The sequence below is a fragment of the Ostrinia furnacalis genome, unplaced genomic scaffold (genome assembly GCF_004193835.3).
Source record: "Ostrinia furnacalis isolate ACB-3 unplaced genomic scaffold, ASM419383v2 OfSCF1783, whole genome shotgun sequence".
Classification (NCBI taxonomy): Eukaryota; Metazoa; Arthropoda; class Insecta; order Lepidoptera; family Crambidae; genus Ostrinia; species Ostrinia furnacalis.
The window spans coordinates 15,754-35,448 of NW_021132022.1; the positions used below are offsets into that span (position 1 = coordinate 15,754).

The 19,695-nt window shown below is 39.6% G+C and overlaps 1 protein-coding gene across 2 annotated transcripts in view; it reads right to left on the reverse strand.

Moving 5' to 3' along the window:
• The window catches only part of Kif19A (Kinesin family member 19A), a 26,340-nt gene continuing 6,645 nt past the window's right edge, over window positions 1–19,695 (reverse strand). The window contains exons 5-14 of one of the 2 annotated variants that reach the window (XM_028305757.1): window positions 11,960–12,201; window positions 9,482–9,655; window positions 7,182–7,347; window positions 6,982–7,097; window positions 6,609–6,896; window positions 6,299–6,476; window positions 4,898–5,111; window positions 3,073–3,205; window positions 2,183–2,314; window positions 1–650 (exon numbers count right to left, since the gene is read on the reverse strand). In XM_028305757.1, coding sequence (XP_028161558.1) covers window positions 560–650; window positions 2,183–2,314; window positions 3,073–3,205; window positions 4,898–5,111; window positions 6,299–6,476; window positions 6,609–6,896; window positions 6,982–7,097; window positions 7,182–7,347; window positions 9,482–9,655; window positions 11,960–12,201 — 1,734 coding nt within the window. In that variant the 3' untranslated portion in view covers window positions 1–559. The remainder of the gene's footprint in view (window positions 651–2,182; window positions 2,315–3,072; window positions 3,206–4,897; window positions 5,112–6,298; window positions 6,477–6,608; window positions 6,897–6,981; window positions 7,098–7,181; window positions 7,348–9,481; window positions 9,656–11,959; window positions 12,202–19,695) is intronic. The other variant, XM_028305758.1, reaches the window with a different exon arrangement.

Sequence of the window (19,695 nt, forward strand, 5' to 3'; positions counted from 1 at the left end):
ACAAAATCGAAAATAATACATAAATAATATTCGGCCTTGTTATATTTCTTGCTACGAGACTACGATATGTCGTAGCATCGTAGCTTTGTTGTAATCGATTAATTATGTAGTTAAACCACAGTGATTGTTATTAATATTAAATGATGATAAATTCATTGCAAAATCTGCAATATATCTTCGAAAAATATGTTATTAGGCATTAAGCATTCGATAATGGAGCACTCGGCAAACAAAAGTTTATAGTTAGTAGGTTTTATGCTGTTAATGGTTTGAAAGAGTTCTACATATTATATTCATTCCACAATGGTCACTCCAAATCTATCATCTTAGCGAAAATATTCATCTTTTTTCAGGAAAAGATGGATGTTACAAAGATCAGGACAAAACTTTAATTTATAACTTTCAAGATTAGCAACCTGTTGAAAGTTATCCACTGACAACATAGGTACAGCACGTTTATTAGAGAGAAACATAGAGATAATGTTTTCTGAGGTGCTTTCCATGGTCAACCATATCCGAATAGTTATTGACGCGTTCCGATGCGAATGCGTCGAAGGATTCAAGGCGCGGCCGCGTCGCCCGGCCGCGGGGCCACCATGACGAGGCTGTCGTCGCTCGAGTACCGCTTCATAGTCGCCGCACTGGCCTGGCTGCATAGATACACAAGAATTCAATAACAGGTATAATTAAAAGGCGTAAATGGTACGCCTATCAATAAGGAAAATAACTTTTTCCTCGAAAGATTTTGGCAAAGTGCGAATATACAGGTGATGCATCACAAATACATTCTTGACCGACTTTTAAAACGTCTTTTGTGGGTAGACAGACCTTGAGTATTTAAATATTCTAAACAAGTACACTTAAAACTTTTGTATTATAAATTTTCATTCACAAGCAGTATCAAAGTAAAGGTTGCAACGCAACCTTAACTTTACCTGTCATTTACTTATTTATTCGCGCTATTCGTTTTCATTATATAAACTTCGACAGTGTGGGTTAATGTTGAACGCTCGTTGGTGGTGGTTGGTAGTCTTTGAGAGAACCTTTACTTAATTTATTTCATGATGCCTCTTCTCACGGCTTTGAGTCTGTTTAGGTGTGTAAACTAACTAAGTACATTGTATTTTGAAATTCTTTCTTTCTTAACAAAAACTTAATAGGTACTTAGTACGTATGAACGTAGTCCAGCAGTGGACGTCTTTCGGCTGAAACGAACGAACGAACGAACGTATGAATTTTCATATTCGTATAAAAAATTTTCACCCCTTCATCAATATTTTTGCGACAAAAAGTAACAATGTCTTTCATGAAGGCACAATAACCAATAAGAAAATTAGTTCATCAATTCGCCAAATATCAGCATAGATTATAATGTAAGCACAATATTATAAGCGTCAAATGTCCGTAAGATAGTTTAGCGAGGCGAAATGATTTATTTTGTAATGCCCACAAAATATGGATAGATGCAGCATGTGTCAAAAATTGTATGAAGCCGAGCGTGCCACTTTTTAAACGTCATTAGTGTCATTTTAGCGAATTTTAGTGATTGCCGCAACGTAAAAGTAATCGTATCATCGTACTGCATTTGCAAAGTCATCGAATGATATCGTGTGACTCGATTCGAAAATTAATTAATTCCGATAAAACTGATAATTTGTTAAATACAAAACCAAAAACATCTTTATTTACCTTTTTAAAATAAATTAATTCTTACAAATCGTCAAATCTCGTTATTTTTTTTACCCTACCAGCGTTTCAAGACATAAATTTGTCAAGTGCATGAATACATGCATCAGTGTGTGTCTTATTGTTATGAGTAAGTACGGTTCCTTGGGATCGGTATGAGTGCACCACATACAGGGACCATGGTTTTAACTCTTAAGAGTACATCGCAGGATATGTATTAAAAACAATGCTACTTTATACTTCTTCTACTGCTACTTTATTCTAATTAATTATTTGTTACTTGTGCTGTTAATTACAATTCTCAATCCGTAAATAATTTCTTCTTTCTACCGTGTTCGTACTACTGTCCTCGTAAAATCATCGTAACCGATTGTTGTAATCGGATTACGTGAACATCAACCATGTATGTCCATTTGGACATATCGGAATGACACGCTTTGACGATCAACTTGCTGTATCTACTCTAATCCATTTATCTGTGGTAATGCCAATGAACCTGTATCTGGTCCTTGGGCGGGGCGTGGGCGCCAGACGCGGCAGGCGCTCGAAGGCGAGCGTGCCGCCCGAGCCCGAGCTCGAGCCGCGCCCCGACCCGCTCGAGCTCTCCGACCACGCCAGCTCCGACATGCTACAACACCACAAAGAACAATCGTCACTGGTGGGCACAGTCAACGACATATCGTAGTCTCGTAGCTTTGTTGTAATCGATTAAGTATGTAGTTAAACCACAGTAATTGTTATTAATATTAAATGATGATAAATACATTGCAAAATCTGCAATATCATCTTCGAAATATATGTTATTAGGCATTAGGCATTAGGCATTTTTTTAAGCATTCGATAATGGAGCACTCGGCAAAGTGCCGAGCACGATATGCAAATAAGCACAATTTTGCACTATGCAAAAAACATAATTTTGCACTATGCAAATAAGGCGAGCGTGCCGCCCGACCCGCTCGAGCTCTCCGACCACGCCAGCTCCGACATGCTACAACACCACAAAGAACATTCGTCACTGGTGGGCACAGTCAACATTCAATAGTACATAAAGGAAATTCCCTCATCAAATATATGAGGTAAAGACGCTTTCTGAGCTCGGGAAATATTCTGTCTTTACTAATGACAGACTAATATTTTCTTAAGATTTCCTTTTGTCATAGGGGTATTGTGCTTCATCGTCGTTATGTGTGTGTGACTTTATTTTGTTATGTTTCAACGATTTTGTTGAAGTTTATGTTATTGTATTCGTTTTGAAAAAATAACTCTAAAAAATAACAATACTCATTATTCTTGGTCCATGTAACATGAAATGCACATTCTTTCAGCTGCTCGTGAAATAACACTAATTGTACTATTGTACCTATGCACTTACTGCTATTTACCTACCTTGTTGAGATAGGCGGAAGCCTGTAGGTGGGCGTGTATACGTCGTTACTCTCTGTGTACGTAGAGGCGTGGATCTCTTGTTGGTACAGCTCATATAATTGTCCAAGCTCAGGAGGTATACCAATGCTCATTTCTGTAAAAAAACATACAACTTACTCATACATGTGCAAGAAAAAGACACAGAATGAATTCTTTACTAGAAATCCTAAATAACTTCGAACTTAGAAGCAAGCACGTAAATATTCACGAAATTAGTATTTTTCAACTATTCGACCACAACTCGGACTCTCGAATATCTCAGAGTTCAGCACTGCAAGTCTAGTTGTAGAAGAGAAACCGCTCACCAGGCTATAGCATATGTAGTGACTTTGAAACGATGTTGTAAAGTCGACTGTACCTTCTTAATAGTCATCGGCACATCAGACTACCCATTTTTGTTGCATAGTTAGTAAGTAGTTGCTTTTATTATAGCTACATCAGAACTAAAGAGTTTTAGCTTGATTTGTCGTCTGTAGTTTATTTATAAGGCAACCTTCAAGCGCCCGCCGCTGGCGCGTGATGATTTCGTCGGAGAGTCGTCGCTGCGCGTCGCAGCGCTGCAGCGCGAGGTCGCGGCGCCTCAGCTCATGCGCGCGCGCAGCCCTCTCGCCCTGCAGCGCCAGCTTGTCCGCCTCCATTTACATTGTATTGTCTAACGAGCTGTCGACTCTGCCTAACATAGAGAAGTACTTGTAGTTTGTGTAAAAGGCAACCTTCAAGCGCCCGCCGCTGGCGCGTAATGATCTCGTCGGAGAGTTGTCGCTGCGCGTCGCGGCGCTGCAGCGCGAGGTCGCGGCGCCGCAGCTCGTGCGCGCGCGCAGCCCTCTCGCCCTGCAGCGCCAGCTTGTCCGCCTCCATTTACATTGTATAGTGTAACGTGCTCTCGACTCTGCCTTACATAGAGAAGTAGGTACTTGTAGTTTGTATAAAAGGCAACCTTCAAGCGCCCGCCGCTGGCGCGTGATGATCTCGTCGGAGAGTCGTCGCTGCGCGTCGCGGCGCTGCAGCGCGAGGTCGCGGCGCCGCAGCTCGTGCGCGCGCGCAGCCCTCTCGCCCTGCAGCGCCAGCTTGTCCGCCTCCATTTACATTGTATTGTCTAACGAGCTGTCGACTCTGCCTAACATAGAGAAGTACTTGTAGTTTATATGAAAAGCAACCTTCAAGCGCCCGCCGCTGGCGCGTGATGATCTCGTCGGAGAGTCGTCGCGGCGCCGCAGCTCGTGCGCGCGCGCAGCCCTCTCGCCCTGCAGCGCCAGCTTGTCCGCCTCCATTTACATTGTATTGTCTAACGGGCTGTCGACTCTGCCTAACATAGAGAAGTACTTGTAGTTTGTATAAAAGGCAACCTTCAAGCGCCCGCCGCTGGCGCGTGATGATCTCGTCGGAGAGTCGTCGCTGCGCGTCGCGGCGCTGCAGCGCGAGGTCGCGGCGCCGCAGCTCGTGCGCGCGCGCAGCCCTCTCGCCCTGCAGCGCCAGCTTGTCCGCCTCCATTTACATTGTATTGTCTAACGAGCTGTCGACTATAACTAACATAGAGAAGTACTTGTAGTTTGTGTAAAAGGCAACCTTCAAGCGCCCGCCGCTGGCGCGTGATGATCTCGTCGGAGAGTCGTCGCTGCGCGTCGCGGCGCTGCAGCGCGAGGTCGCGGCGCCGCAGCTCGTGCGCGCGCGCAGCCCTCTCGCCCTGCAGCGCCAGCTTGTCCGCCTCCATTTACATTGTATTGGCTAACGAGCTGTCGACTCTGCCTTACATAGAGAAGTACTTGTAGTTTGTGTAAAAGGCAACCTTCAAGCGCCCGCCGCTGGCGCGTGATGATCTCGTCGGAGAGTCGTCGCTGCGCGTCGCGGCGCTGCAGCGCGAGGTCGCGGCGCCGCAGCTCGTGCGCGCGCGCAGCCCGCTCGCCCTGCAGCGCCAGCTTGTCCGCTTCCAGCTCGTGCACGCGGCACACCAGCGCCAGAACCTCTCGCTCCGGCCCGCTGCTGATGCGCGCGGGCAGCTCCTATGCGACCAATGAATTTATAGTTTAACACGCGTTGAATAGTAGTTTGAACTTCGAAATAAAAAAAAAGAAATGGTTTATATTTTTAGAAGAAATCGTCAAATCTTTTTAACTTAGCCATAACAACAATGTTAACAGCATTGTTGTGTTCCAGCAGTTAGAGGTAATAGCCAGTTCCTCCGTGGTTGAGGATTCCGGGTGAAGCTCGCTTCCACCTTCGGCCTGATCGTCACTTACCATCAGGTGAGAGGCCAAGAGCTTCCTCGCTGTGGTTAAAAAAACTTAACGGATATTTTGTACCAAATTACTTAAAAGAAGAGTCACAACAAATTCATAGAGCTACCTGTTCGGTATCGAAAGCAGCGAAGTTTCAACAATTTACAAAATACTACAAGTGTATAGCAAGCTACACTGAATGAATAGCTGCAAAGCAAGTATTCCAAAGACTCGATAACGGTAGTAGGACTAGGCAATTCGCCTGCGAAGTCTGATTACCTATTACATTGTCCTGCTATGTTTTACTTATTACATTGTCCTAACAAGCTAGCACGTGTATTTTGAAAAAAAAAACCTGTTAGTTTCTTAAGTACTTAGGTAGGGCGATTAAGTAATTTTTCTTCATTAAGATTTACCTGACTTTTATTTGTTAAAAGCTTTCAATTTACATGCTTGGCACCCTTCAAGATGTCAAGATAGGGTTGGTGTAACATGTTGGTAAATATTGTATAATTTTTCATAGCCATTTTAAAAGGTTAAGTGTCGCTTTAAATATTAGAAGCCGTTAATAACATGGTTGAACAAGGTCACATTTTTATTTCAAATGAAAGTAAGTATAGGTGATCGGTTTTCTAGTGCTGCAGATTTCGTATAAGAGAAGGTAGGTTACTGGATTCAGAATGGTGATATCATGAAGCATTACGAGTACTTATCTGCTCGTTTTCACCATTAATCCCTAATTTTTAAGTGGCCCCTATGAAATCAAAATTCCTGTTATATGTTACCACACTTAAAAATTAGGTGAAAACAGGCAATATGTCGTAAACTATTTAGCACCACTTACTCAAATTCTTTGTTTTGCCCATGGTCAGCTGGAAGAGAATGCCAATGGCATTAAGCTGGCCTTTTTGTACCGATCATTTTATGTGTATGCAATAAAGTCTTTAAAGAAATAAATACATATTTGTTACCTGCTCCAGCTGCGCGCCTCGCAAGCGCACTTGCTCGAGCTGGCGCTCGACGCGGTCGCGCTCGGAGCGCGCCGCCTCCTGCTCGCGCTCCACGGCCGCCAGCTCCGCCCACGCCTGCTCCACGGCCACCTCGGCCTCGGCGCGCTCGCTGCCGCTTGTCGACATGCCAGTACCACCTCTGAAAAAAAACAAACTTAATTAGCTAAAGGATAACACTGATTCCTGATAAAGTTTTACATATCTCTTCTCTTAACTGTCTCAGTTTACCGTCCACATGACTACCACATCTGCCAGAAATTCGTGTGCGTACCTATAACTTTGCTGGGTGCTTAATCGTGATCCAGACAAGCTAATTGGCTTGTACAGCCGATTGAACCTCGCTTCCCAGTGAGAAATAGTCGCGTGCTGTCTTTCAGCGTCCAGCGCTAAGCCCAACAAATGGCTGTCGAGCTCCATCAGACGTCGCCGCAGGCGCATCTGTTGCTTGAAAGTAGACACAATTGCGTCGCGCAAATTCTTTAGATGAGCTGCGCTTTCTTCGCTTTGCTCTTTTGTGAGCTCTTCTTCTTTGTGCTGACTCATTAGATCCTCTTTTGATCTGTTAAATTAGAACAATTTATTATTATAGGTACATGATCTAATTTCGATAACTGTTAAATAATAAAGACTTAATGCACAGCTACCTTGAACGGTCGTCTTTCATCTTAGACTTGAGCCGAGAGATCTCTTCTCGCAACTCGGTGATGACTGTGCGATATTGAGACATGTGCATTGGAGTCTCTATCAACTCACGTTCTACCTGGAAATTGACGCTTACATTATAAACTATCCATTTTACGAGGTGGCAAACGATGACGTTAGTATGTTACAGATTATAATTTACCCTATTAGTAATAGAAGAAGCACGCTGCGCGTAGTGCAACGTCGAGCGAGTGGTCTCCCTGTGCGCGGCGCCCGGCGCCACGTGGGCCACCATGGCCGTCCGACATCGGCCGCCCAACACCTCTCTTAGCAAACGCGTCAGCTTCGAGTCACGGTAGTTTACGTATCTAGAACCAAACCAAAACCCGTGAACTTTTAAGAGCTTTACCGTTCTACCACGAAAGTTTTGTCACGATTAACCGTGGAAAAATGATTTGATTATAGTCACAGTCAATAAACATTTGATTCAAATGTCTCTATTGTGGCGCTTTAACACGCATGTGATGGGACGCCCATGCATTATAAATTAGATATCAAAATAATGAAGTGATGTTTACTGCCACCACGTGATGGTAGGTGTTTTATTTAGTGGATTCTTTTCCCTCATGTTTCATTGTTCAGATGAGTCACGGTAATAGTGTGCCCTATTACTATCACGTGATGGATCGTCATGCAATGTAAGTATAAAATCACGCCATTTTATGTTTGGAATTTGTACCTATCTTCTGATAGACATTTTATATATTGTTGTTTTTTATCAATTCGTTGCATACTTCTAAAGTCTAAAGCAACTCTTTAAGTACTAATACCATGCCTATGTCATTAGAACTTACTGAAGAAAATTATCAAATAATATTATTATAATAATATGTATTTAGAGAATAATGTAGGTACTTTGATAAAAAAAAATGTCCGTTTTTCAATCTTCCTCCTCTGAAACTATAACTTTATTACTCGAAAGTCCCTAGTTTTTTTTTAAGAAATACACATGATAACTTTGTACAGTCGACCAGGGCCGCGCCGCCCCTGTGTGCGATGTGTGCGGCGCACACAGGCGCCAAGACAATAGGGGCGCCGCGCCGCTACTGCCACCTATTTTTTTTAAATGGAGTACATATCGATAAGTAAGTAGGTACAGTATGCGCAAGCGCAACAAAACAAATATTACGCTTATTAAACAAGTCTCTCAATATTTATGTGTTTATTATGATTCACGTTTATGGTTTCATTTTACGCTTAGGGTTTTAGTTTAGTTTACACTAGCGGCCGCCCGCGACTTCGTACGCGTGGATCCCGTTTTACCCCCTTCATCTATCTTACGCGGTTTAGATTTTTTCATACATATGTTTTTTCCCGCCTACTCCCGTGGGAATTTTGCAATATCCTGTTGTAACTAAGCTTTAAGTTTACTAAGGTACCTGCTTGCCAAAAAGCGGTTAAGCGGTTTTGATTTTTTATACAAAAGGATTTTCCCGCTAATTCCCGTTTCCGTGGGAATTCCTAAGTATACTATAACCTGCCCAGGAGTATGAAGAATAATTGTACCAAAGTTCGTTAAAATCCGTCGAGTAGTTTTTGTTTCTATAAGGAACATACAGACAGACAGACAAAAATTTTACTGATTGCATTTTTGGCATCAGTGTCGATCACTAATCACCCCCTGGTAGTTATTTTGAAAAAAAATTAAATTAAAACAAAAATATAAATTTAAAAAAATAGCCCACTTAGGGTAAAATGGGCGAACTTGTATTCTTAAAATGACCTTACCTATACACCCACGAAGTATGTCTAATCTTCCGCCAAACACCCTGTATTATAATTTAAGTATGATTAAAGTATTCTTGTTAGCACCAGTTGCAAGTGCATTTCAGTAGCACTAATATAAAAAAAAAGTTAGACTCTTGCTGTTTTTACATAGCATAGGTAGGTACGTAATAGTCATATTAGTATTATTATGATTAGAAACAAGTAAGCTTCTTTGTTATTAATATTTAAATATACAATTCTTTGTATTAAGCATGTAAAAATTTAGTTCGAGTTTTCTTTTTCGTAGTAATTGGCAAGCAGAACGAACGGGATTTACCTATTTAGTATCCTAATTTCTAAGTGGTTTTCAGTTTTAATACACTTATGATAATATTATCTAAGTACCTACTGTAAAACTGAAGAACATTTATTTTAGTCAAAATTAACAATTAAAATATTCGTTAAAAATAATTTAAATTCGTTTTTTTATGACGATTCATTAGAAAAGAGGCGCTTTATAGGTTCCGCACACAGGCGCTGCCGGCGGTCGGCGCGGCCCTGCAGTCGACAGCACATCAAGCTATACATTTTCGTTGCAAAGTCGCCCGTATCGCAACTACGTAAGATACCTCAGTGTTTACGTTAACGTGCTTCTTATTTTCGTGTCGACAACAAACCTACACAGTGTCAGCCCAAAACTCCGCCACAAGTTGACGTGCTGTTGACCGTACATACCTAGCTCCCCCCGAGAGTGCCATTATGCAGTTTCCCAGCGCCAGCAGCGAGCGGTTAATGTGCGCGCCTTCGAGCCGGCGCGCGCGCAGCCCCGCGCGCTCCGAGCCCGCCAGGTCGATCAGGAACAGCCGCCCGCGCTGCACGCCGCCTTCCACCTGGATGCTCACCGTCACACTGTCAAAAAACAAAATCAAAATCAAAAATATTTTATTCAATTTAGACCACTAGTGGCACTTATAAATAATAATAAATAAAATAAAAAAGCCTTTTATTTCTTACTATACACAAAATTAACAATAAAACTAATAAACATGCTAATAATTAACATACTAATATTTAGAAGTTACTTTATTATTGAGCAAAAAAAGAAGTAAGAACCCTAGTGGCACTTATGAACGTCAAAATACAGTAAATAAAAAAAGTAGCCCTTATGGAGCACTTTACATGTCTCCTTATCTTTTGGGCCCTACCAGCGCCTCGAGACAAACATATGGCAAGTGCTGAGAAGAAACGCCGAAACAAACATGTCCAGGTGGATATGGTAAACTACGAATTTGAAATCATCATCATCATCTCAGCCATAGGACGTCCACTGCTGAACATAGGCCTCCCCCAATTCTTTCCATGTTACCCGGTTGGTAGCGGCCTGCGTCCAGCGCTTTCCTGCTACCTTTATGATGTCGTCGGTCCACCTTGAGGGTGGACGTCCCACGCTGCGTTTTCCGGTACGCGGCCTCCACTCAACCACGAACGAATCCAGAACCAGAACGAATTTGAAATGCCAAAAGGCAAAAAAAAGTAGGTAATTATAAATAGGCTGCAGCTTAACATATTAATATTATTATACTACATCCTTATTTGCGCAAAGGAATGTGGCAAATATTTTTTTGTCTCAGTATCGTCAAATATGAGAAGATAAAAACTTTATAGAAGCTAGTCTGGTACTCGTAGCGCGTAGAGCCCTGCTACGGTTCGTAGACGTCGTAGCACACTCCAGACCCGGCGCGCTACCGCCAGTCTCAGATTCGGGAGTTTGCTACGAATGAAGCATGGAGCTTAGTGTCCGACCGAATATGGATTTTCAGCCGAAAACGGAAACGAAAACGAAGCTTCGGCTGCAGTCTCATTTTCGGCCGAAAACGAAAACGAAAACGAAAATGACCTTCAACTCTCAAATTTCAATCTGAAATTATGTAAAAACTTTGAAACCGTTAATGTTTTGACCAAAAACATAATGACGTTTGACAGTTGATTTTTATAAAGATTGATTAAAGAAAACCGGCATTAAAACACAAAAAAATTAATCATGAATTCTTAGTAGAATAGTATTTCCGGTGTATATTGAAATATTGGGAAGTGCTATTTTGAAACAATTAAACTTACTGAAAACTCTTTGGTTTTATTTGTATTCAATTTTGAACTTGGAAAATTCTAGCTGGACACCCTTTACAACGTAACCTCACTTCACAACTTCAAAAGAGTGTGACAATACCGCGTCCGTTCAAGTCTGATTGGAACCATGAGTGCACCAGATTCACTCCCGAAGATATCGGAACGATAAATGTCACCATCTTATTCACGAATTTCTGATATTCGGTTTGACCGAAGCTTCGGCTGGTTTTTGGCCGAAAACGAAAATATGGCCGAATGACCATTTTTTGGCCGAAAATGGCCGAAAACGAAAACGAAAACGAATATTCGGTCGGTCACTAATGGAGCTGCTACGAGCGTCATTCCGTAGCGAGAGAACGCTACGAAACCAAAGTCGTAGCAGCCCGCTTGTGTTATCGAGACGGGATCGCGGATGAAAAAATTGTGAAAAAATTGTCGTTTAAAAATCGAAACATTCTAAACCAGTGGCAACATATTGGGATCGCAGCTGGAAACGGGCTAACGGACTTCTTGGTGGGAATGTGAAGCGTCATGTTAGCGGTTTTGTTTTATTTTCTAAAATTCATCTTTAGCAAATAAAACAAAACAGCGCAGCGTGATTCTTCGGATTCTCTCAAGTAGTTCATATGAACTCAAAGGGTGGGAAGGGGTATCATCTATCATCCTTCATTATATCATTATTTAAACCAAGTCCCTTCCCACTTGGTCCCATTTTGTAACTCGTCTCACTTGAAACTTGAAAATGACACAAATCAAGTCGGCCTCGTGTATTGCCAACATCAAAAAAGAAGAAGAAGAAGAACGGGCTAGCTTCAGGTGTACCTATTTTTTTTTTTTTGTATTTGTCAATGAGGGCTATCGTTTTTATACTTAACAGTTGGCACCCCTGGCGATTGACAGGACCTTACTCTACAGTGGCGCCATCTTGATTAGTGCAAATGCGATAGTCCTCCTACCACTTTAGCGCTCACCAGTTGGTGCCACTGTCTTCGCTACTAGCAAGTGACGGACCTTACTCTACAGTGGCGCTTGCTGGTGAGCGCTAAACCGATAGCCCTCATTAGAATATTGTCTTGTCATCCTCACCTCAGCAGCGCGTGGCCCCTTGACGAATGTTCGTTGGCGTGCGTGGGTTCGGCGGTGCGCGCGCGGTCTCCCCTCGTCAACAGCTCGCTGACGTGCGCGGCGCTGGTGGCGCGCACCTCGCTCAGGCCCGCCACGACGGGCGCGCCGCTGCCGCCTTCGTCCCGCAGCTCCAAAGGACCCGCACTCGGGTTCAGCAAATCGCGAATGTTCTCATTGTAGATTTCTATGTATGACATCTTCACCTAAGACAAGAGTCAATGTTAAAAGCTTGAGGCAAGCACAGCTTTATTTTACTAGGACTTACCTAGCCTCTGGATTTATCGGTGGGTAGCAACAATCGTGGAGGCGTGTCCACTATTATCTTACTTATCTCTTAACATGTTTATTAAAGGTCAACGGAAGCTTATCTTTCTTTGAATTGGATTTATAATTAGGTACAGTCAATGAGATTTATCCAGTGGTATTTTGACGTAGGTTTAACAATTTTTTTGTGCTCGTAAAATGTGTTTACAGAAATACCTAAACTATTTCCGCTAATGTAAAAGCATAATTCTCGTACTTCATTCACATTAATCTTAAGGTTCCAACACTTAATTCCGAATTTTTACATGTACGAGCTAATATTTAAGAGAAATACCCTCTGACTTTAAACATCATTAGCGATCGCTGGGCAGCTCGTTACGGCGAGCTTGTTTAGAAGTCCTCCCCTCGCTTATTGATTCCTCATTTCCACACACTTCGACGTAGAGCAAACATCCATTTGGGCTGGGACATCAAGTCCATGACTATGAATAAAAAATGTTTAACGCTAATGGGATATACGTGTATTTACCTACCTACCTTTGTTGATGTTTTACCTAGAACTGTAGCAACATTTGTACTGGAAGCTTTACATGACCATTCTAATCGACTGATAATAACAGCGTACAGATCAATGATTGATTGCAATCGACAGCAATAAAAAACACACATTTCCACGAGTATATACTTGTACTGGTAGGTATACCAATACGATATCCTCAAACAGCGCCTATTCATTTCATACGAGCTATTTTACATAAAACAAATGCACGGTACGCTAAGAATGTGTAGGAAATCCACGAGTGTAAGCTTCCACTAGTAATCGTATGCGGTGACCGTGAATGCCTTAAATAAACCTTTTTATTTTAAAATTATATTAAAGCTCTTAATTATTAGACTTGTTCAGTTTCAAGTAAAAAATATTAACAGCATTTATCACAAAAGAAGGTTTTAAACGAGGCTTAAACAAACTGGTACATAATATAAAATTCTGTTAGAAAGGAAAACACGTTTTATTGCTTTGTAATCAATTAATTATTCAGTCAATTGACTTAAGAAAGAGAATACGAGTGACCGTTTTGACCTCTTGTAAGGAGTTCGTCAATATACTACTACCTACTTTGTAACTTCCGCATTCCACTACCCCAATTTTGCAACAAATTACTACAATGAACGGGTTTACTTATTTACTGTAAAAAGAAAACTCAATACGGTTTTTTAAGATTTAGTATTCTCCTTAAATCATCGAGAAAACTCTTGGTAGTTAACTATGATACGGTGCATATTAAATAATATAATGTGAAATATTTATTAGTTATTTACAACTGAAGACCATACAACATTTTGCTACACATTTAAAAACGAAGAAAGACCGTCGCAAGATACAGCAATAATATAACATTAGAAAAGAAAAGTTTTTCATTATTGTCCCTTTTTGTATTTGTTATGACGGTGAGCATGACGTATTAGGCTTTCAAACAAGGATTGTTTAAAAAACACATGGCTCATTGGCAGACGCAATCGGCTGTGTTTGCACTACAATAGACGCCTTTATCAAAAAGGCACGATTTCATTCAAATGCAAAGGTTACTTGAAAACGGTGACTTGCGATGAGGTGTTGAGTGACTAATAACACCAGCATGAGTTTCAGTTCAACAGCCTTGAATGGAGTTCATAAAAATTGGGTTAATGTTGCGAAGAAGGTTTAGAATTTGTTAAGAAGATAGTAAAGGTGTTGAATCGAAAAACAATAATGGTTTAATATTTTAAATATCCTTAATTAGGTCTTGAATGTCAACTTGTATCATTAACTGTATCTGATTGTAATCTCATAAATGATCTCCCAAAAGACAATTTTATTTAGATAGGTATATGGTAATATAATTCTCTCAATAAAGATCTTTTTCACCAACCAAATTGATGTTTATTAAATTCAAAAAATGTGCCTTGTAATTATTGGTCCATGTTGTCAAACATCAGCTAAGGTCAACTCCGGAAACACCTTTAATTTTCGTAATGTCCTCATCCTATTATTATGGAAAACACGTATACAACAACAGTAGGTAATGAGTCTATTACTTAAGTACACTTAGAAAATGACTTCCTGATCTACAACTACGTCAAGTGGGTATTGTTCGAGTAATGCGGCTGAAAATAATTACTTTTGAAGGAGTTGTGAAATGGGCTGGTGCATTGCGATTTCATTTCCATAAGTCGGTCGGGTTTATGGCTGTGCAGCCAGGATTACTGTAAGTAATGGTCGGTGCCGCAGGATGTTATCGGGCGCTCGTGGCCGCGCGAAGCCTTAATCGCCGACGTTATCGCGCTATCAAAATGTCGGCTGAATACAACACTCCTCACTATCTACGTTATTGATATAACAAATCACTATTTAGTAGGTACTTATTATGTATATACTTTCTTGATAAATTTAATTTGCGTATGCCTAATTTTGAAAAAAACTGTATTTGTTGAGCTGCCAGTAAATTATGACAAGTCTCTATATCTTTGACTGAAGAAAAACGAAAGATCTACGAAAGAACAGCGTCGTAGCATCACTGAGATGCTATGAAACCATGCTGAATGGATACCTTTTCAGTACCTATCGTAATAATACGTGAATATAATATTTATAAATATTGAAAATTTTGTTGTTTATTACAATAATATGTGATGATGATACTGAATAAATGTTTTTTCTTTCTTTCTTTCAAAAACAGGTAATTTTCGCAATGTAGGTACCCATAAATGGCATGTGTATTAATTTTTGTACGTAACTGAATTTATCACACTATTTTTATTTAATAATTAGGTAATTCGTTTATTCTTATCCATAATAATTGAATCGTTGCTATCTCTTAACGTAAATAAAATGAGATACGCCTAATAAGTGACGATGACGAAATCATGTGTAGCACACATGTAAAGCACATGATAATCTTTGATGGTATGTAGGTATGTATTTAGACTATTGATTTTTCAATGAGGTTTCTAAATTGAAGTTCAGCATTATTACGGCACCATCACTTACGGGGGGTGTGAGGTTGGCGTGCCCGGGTAAAGGTTATAGCTGTCGCGCCGCAGTCACTACTCGCGTCAGCCGTGAATGCCTTACTTAAATTTTAACGCCCCTCTTCCAATCAAATAGGGTATTTCTGTTACGTCAAAGGATCACAATATTCAAGTGTTTCAACACTGATCTTAAAATACTTCTTCACGTTCCAATAAGGGATACAATTTAACTTTGCATTGCATCCATATCTTTTTTGTGCTTTAGGAGCTTGAAACTTTGAATTTAAATTGTAAAAATATTGTACTGATTGCGAAACTTTTTTAAACTTTTTTTTTCAAAGACATATTTTAAATATTAACTTGACGGCCAAAATAGGCTCGTAACTTTTAATCACTCAATATCAAGTAATCAATACAATTAAATAAACACGACGTTCAGTTCATTAGGTCGATGTATTCAATAGAGCCTAATAGGGCACTGACTGATGACTGAGTCCGTTTAATTACCACAAAAGTTTTGTCCTTAATACAATGGTGTTTGTAAATGGCATACTTCACCGTAAAAGCGCTAATGACGAGGCGAAAAGACGCTCAATACCCTGATGGTAGTCCCGGCGTCAATCACGCGAGGGCCGCGTGCCGACAGTGACCTTGCGGTGGTGGTACAAGGGAGGAACCACCTCCTCCCAGACACATTTGACAGTTGACAGCCATTGTCCTACAAGACAAGCCATTGACCTAAAAGTTTCAGGGTTTGTTCACGCAAGCAAATAATAATTACCCTGATATCTTTGTGTATTCCGTAAAATTAAATAATGTTGTTTTTACCAACTTCCTTAATACTCACAAAGAAAGACTTTGTCCCTGAAAACTGATAAGTACCAACTGCCACAGTAAATTTTGCTCTTTTTCCGTTTTAATCGCATAGTAGGTCCTAAATTAGTTTTGTTTCTTGTTTTCATTTGAAAGAGAGCGAAAGTTTAAAATCTTATATGACAGAGAAGGTTTAACTGCTTAATCTTATATGAAAGAAGTTGCTAGTAATAAGTAACTAGCTAGTAATACAAAGGCAAACAAATGTTACTTAACTACATAAAATATTAAAGACATTCATAGCACAATATTAACATATTTATGTATGGAACTCACTTGTTCATTACCTACGGAGGTAACATAGATTCCGCTGCTTATTAGCTATACTCGTACATATACGTTTTCTTCAAACTATAGGCTTTGCAATATCCAACGCTCGTAAATATGCATATGGAATTAAGTAGAGGCAATTCCGGTAGGTCAAGGTCTACAGTTAAATTTACATAAAACCCCGTAGATTTAGCGCTCTGTTTTAGCAATTAATATGGCACCGAATAATTAAGCAGTGGGGTCGATGATAAAAATTGTAATTGACATCGTTTTAGTTTTAAACCGCTCGTATGACCTATTAAATAAAAATCCATTTAAAAACTTTTGCAAATGACGAGACTGAGTCGGCTAGTGATTTATAGTAGCGTATTACCTACATGTAGCTCTACAAATATGCCGTAAGTAATAATGGTTTGAGAATTTCATGGGTGCTGAAAATCTTAAAATAGAAATCAACACGCGCGGTACTAGCTCATTCTAGCTTTTAACCGCGTGTGTTGCGTGAACTGATGTAACTTGGATGCTGTTCTAGTTTTCAGCTAATAAATGTGTCGTGCTTTTTGCTAATATTTATGTTTGCTAAACATTGAAACACCACACAAAACAAGGCTTCATACATCACGTATTAGTTATATCCTTGGTACAACGACATTATTTAGCGTAAATAACATATTTCGATTTCGCGTTACTAAAAGTTATAATCCCCAATCAATCTACTATCTTATTATAATTGAATTAGAATTTTAAAAAGATCGGAAATGATTATTCCATATCTAATCGTTGAAAATAAAATATAATAAGTTTAGGTAGGTATTACTTATTTAGTTGCTAAAATGAAAAGTATAAAGAACCCAAAATACAAAAACGAATATAAATATTAAGTTTTGACGTAACCATAGGTACCTACTATATTTTGCGAAGGAGTTGTCTGGTGATGTTCTATCGAGCATTTTTATTAAGATTATGATGACCCTGAGAATCAGTCACGCACAAGAGTGATAAGAGCATGATGATAACACTTTTTCTTCCATTATAGAGCTACTTTGCATCTGATAAGATCTTATGTAATCTACTAGACCTTGACTTTCAGCTTCACTACCTAAACATGCTGTGATATTTTATTTATAATGATATTATGATAAATTAGCGGCCGACTGTGACTACGCGACTTCGTACGCGTGGATCCCGTTTTACCCCCTTCATCTATCTTACGCGGTTTAGCTCTCTTAACTCCCGTTCCCGTGAGAATTTTGCAATATTCTCTTGTAACTAAGCTTTAAGTTTACTAAGGTACCTGCATGCCGAATTTCAAGCGTCTATCTTACGCGGTTTAGATTTTTTCATACAAAAGGATTTTCCCGCTAATTCCCGTTCGAGCGTTCCCGTGGGAATTCCTAAGTATACTATTACCTGCCCAGGAGTATGAAGAATAATTGTACCAAGTTTCATTAAAATCCGTCGAGTAGTTTTTGTTTCTATAAGGAACATACAGACAGACAGACATACAGACAGACAGACAGACATACAGACAGACAGACTGACAGACAGACAAAAATTTTAGTGATTGCATTTTTGGCATCAGTATCGATCACTAATCACCCCCTGATAGTTATTTAGAAAATATATTTCATGTACAGAATTGATCTCTCTACAGATTTAGGGGAAAGTAGTACGAGTTGATCCCCTGGGGTAAGATGATCTTTCGCGATTGTGCTGAAACCACTAACGTCATTTAGTTTCTTTCACTGGTAAAACATAGCTCTGGACACATCCCCGCCTCAGTCAAATCGTAATGGTGGCGTGAGCGATACATCGAATTTGACGACAAAAAAGAAAAATTGTGTACTTCTGATCTAAAATAGGCATGACTTTGAGCTTATGTTACTTTTATTCAAACAATGTTAAATGTAATTACTGTTGTCGTTAGGCTTTCTATTATGTTTAATTTTAATATTTTGGCCATAAAAACGTAGCCGCGTACTTGTAGATTATTTTAGCAAATATTTAACAAAAAGTGGGACTTGGGTCAAGATGATCCCTTCCTATATGTACGAGATGATCCCTGGGAATTAAAACAAAAAAGTCAATGGAGTAGGTAAAGGGAAGTGAAATAAAAGAAAGAGAACTTCATATAACTCACCTGAGTCTGAAGGAGATGATACTGAGTGGCTGTACTGAACAGAAAAGTTTTCAAGCGATACCAAGGGTGAAGGATGGATAAAATGTTATGCATGTGGAAAATGGGGCCATAAAGCATGTGCTGGGGTAGAGGGTGATGAAGCAGGTGAATTTATTTGTGATATATTCAACAAAGCTCCAGCCAAAAAGCGTTTCAATTATTTAAACGCTTTTTAGCAGGTACTAAGAAAGAATCAGTTATTTTCGTTATTTAATTCGTAAATGTTTTTCTTTTCTAACTTTTTAACGATTTGTTCGCATAATTAGGTACTCCGAAAGGAATAAAACCAGAAAATAATAGACATAGAACAGAATCATAGGGATCATCTTACCCCTACCTGGGGGATCATCTTACCCACAGGGGTGTACAAGATAATCAATTTGTAAGGTTTTGCAAAAAATGAAATATTTTAATGAAACCTCAATTAATTTCTGGTTTTGAGTATAAGAAAAGTTGGATAGATAAATATACTAGGAGTAATCGTCTTTATTTTTGGTTTACCTTGAAAAATATGTATTTTACAGCGATTCCCGCTTAAGGGGATCATCTCGTACTACTTTCCCCTATTATGTATCTAAGACACAGAATAATAATAAGTACTGTATAGATTAATGAAGATGTAAATAAGGTTAACAATATGTATATGATCCGACAATAGACGAACCTATTGATACCCATTTCAGACTTCAGTGTTGAAAAATAATAATTACCTACTCGTTATCATACATGCTACGTTTGACATTTGTGCCAACCAAGTCAAATTCTAGTTATTTAAAGTTCAAATATTAGTAACCTTAACAGCCCTATCAATTTTCCTTAGTGTGTATCTAGGTTCAATCTATCCACGCGATAAAATGCGTAACATCTCTAAGTACGAGTATAACTTTTGTTTATCAAGTACTTCATAATAATATTAAACTGATAAATTGTGAGACTCTTACGGCCGAATACTGAAACACTACTCAAATCTGTCACTCAGCTGACGGGCTCCTAAATTTAAGTATCCTTCAATTTTAAATGGTATTCTCAAACGCCACTCAACGGATTTGAAGCCGTGATCAGCTAAGCAGCTCTCAAATGTTTACATAATGGCAACATTTAC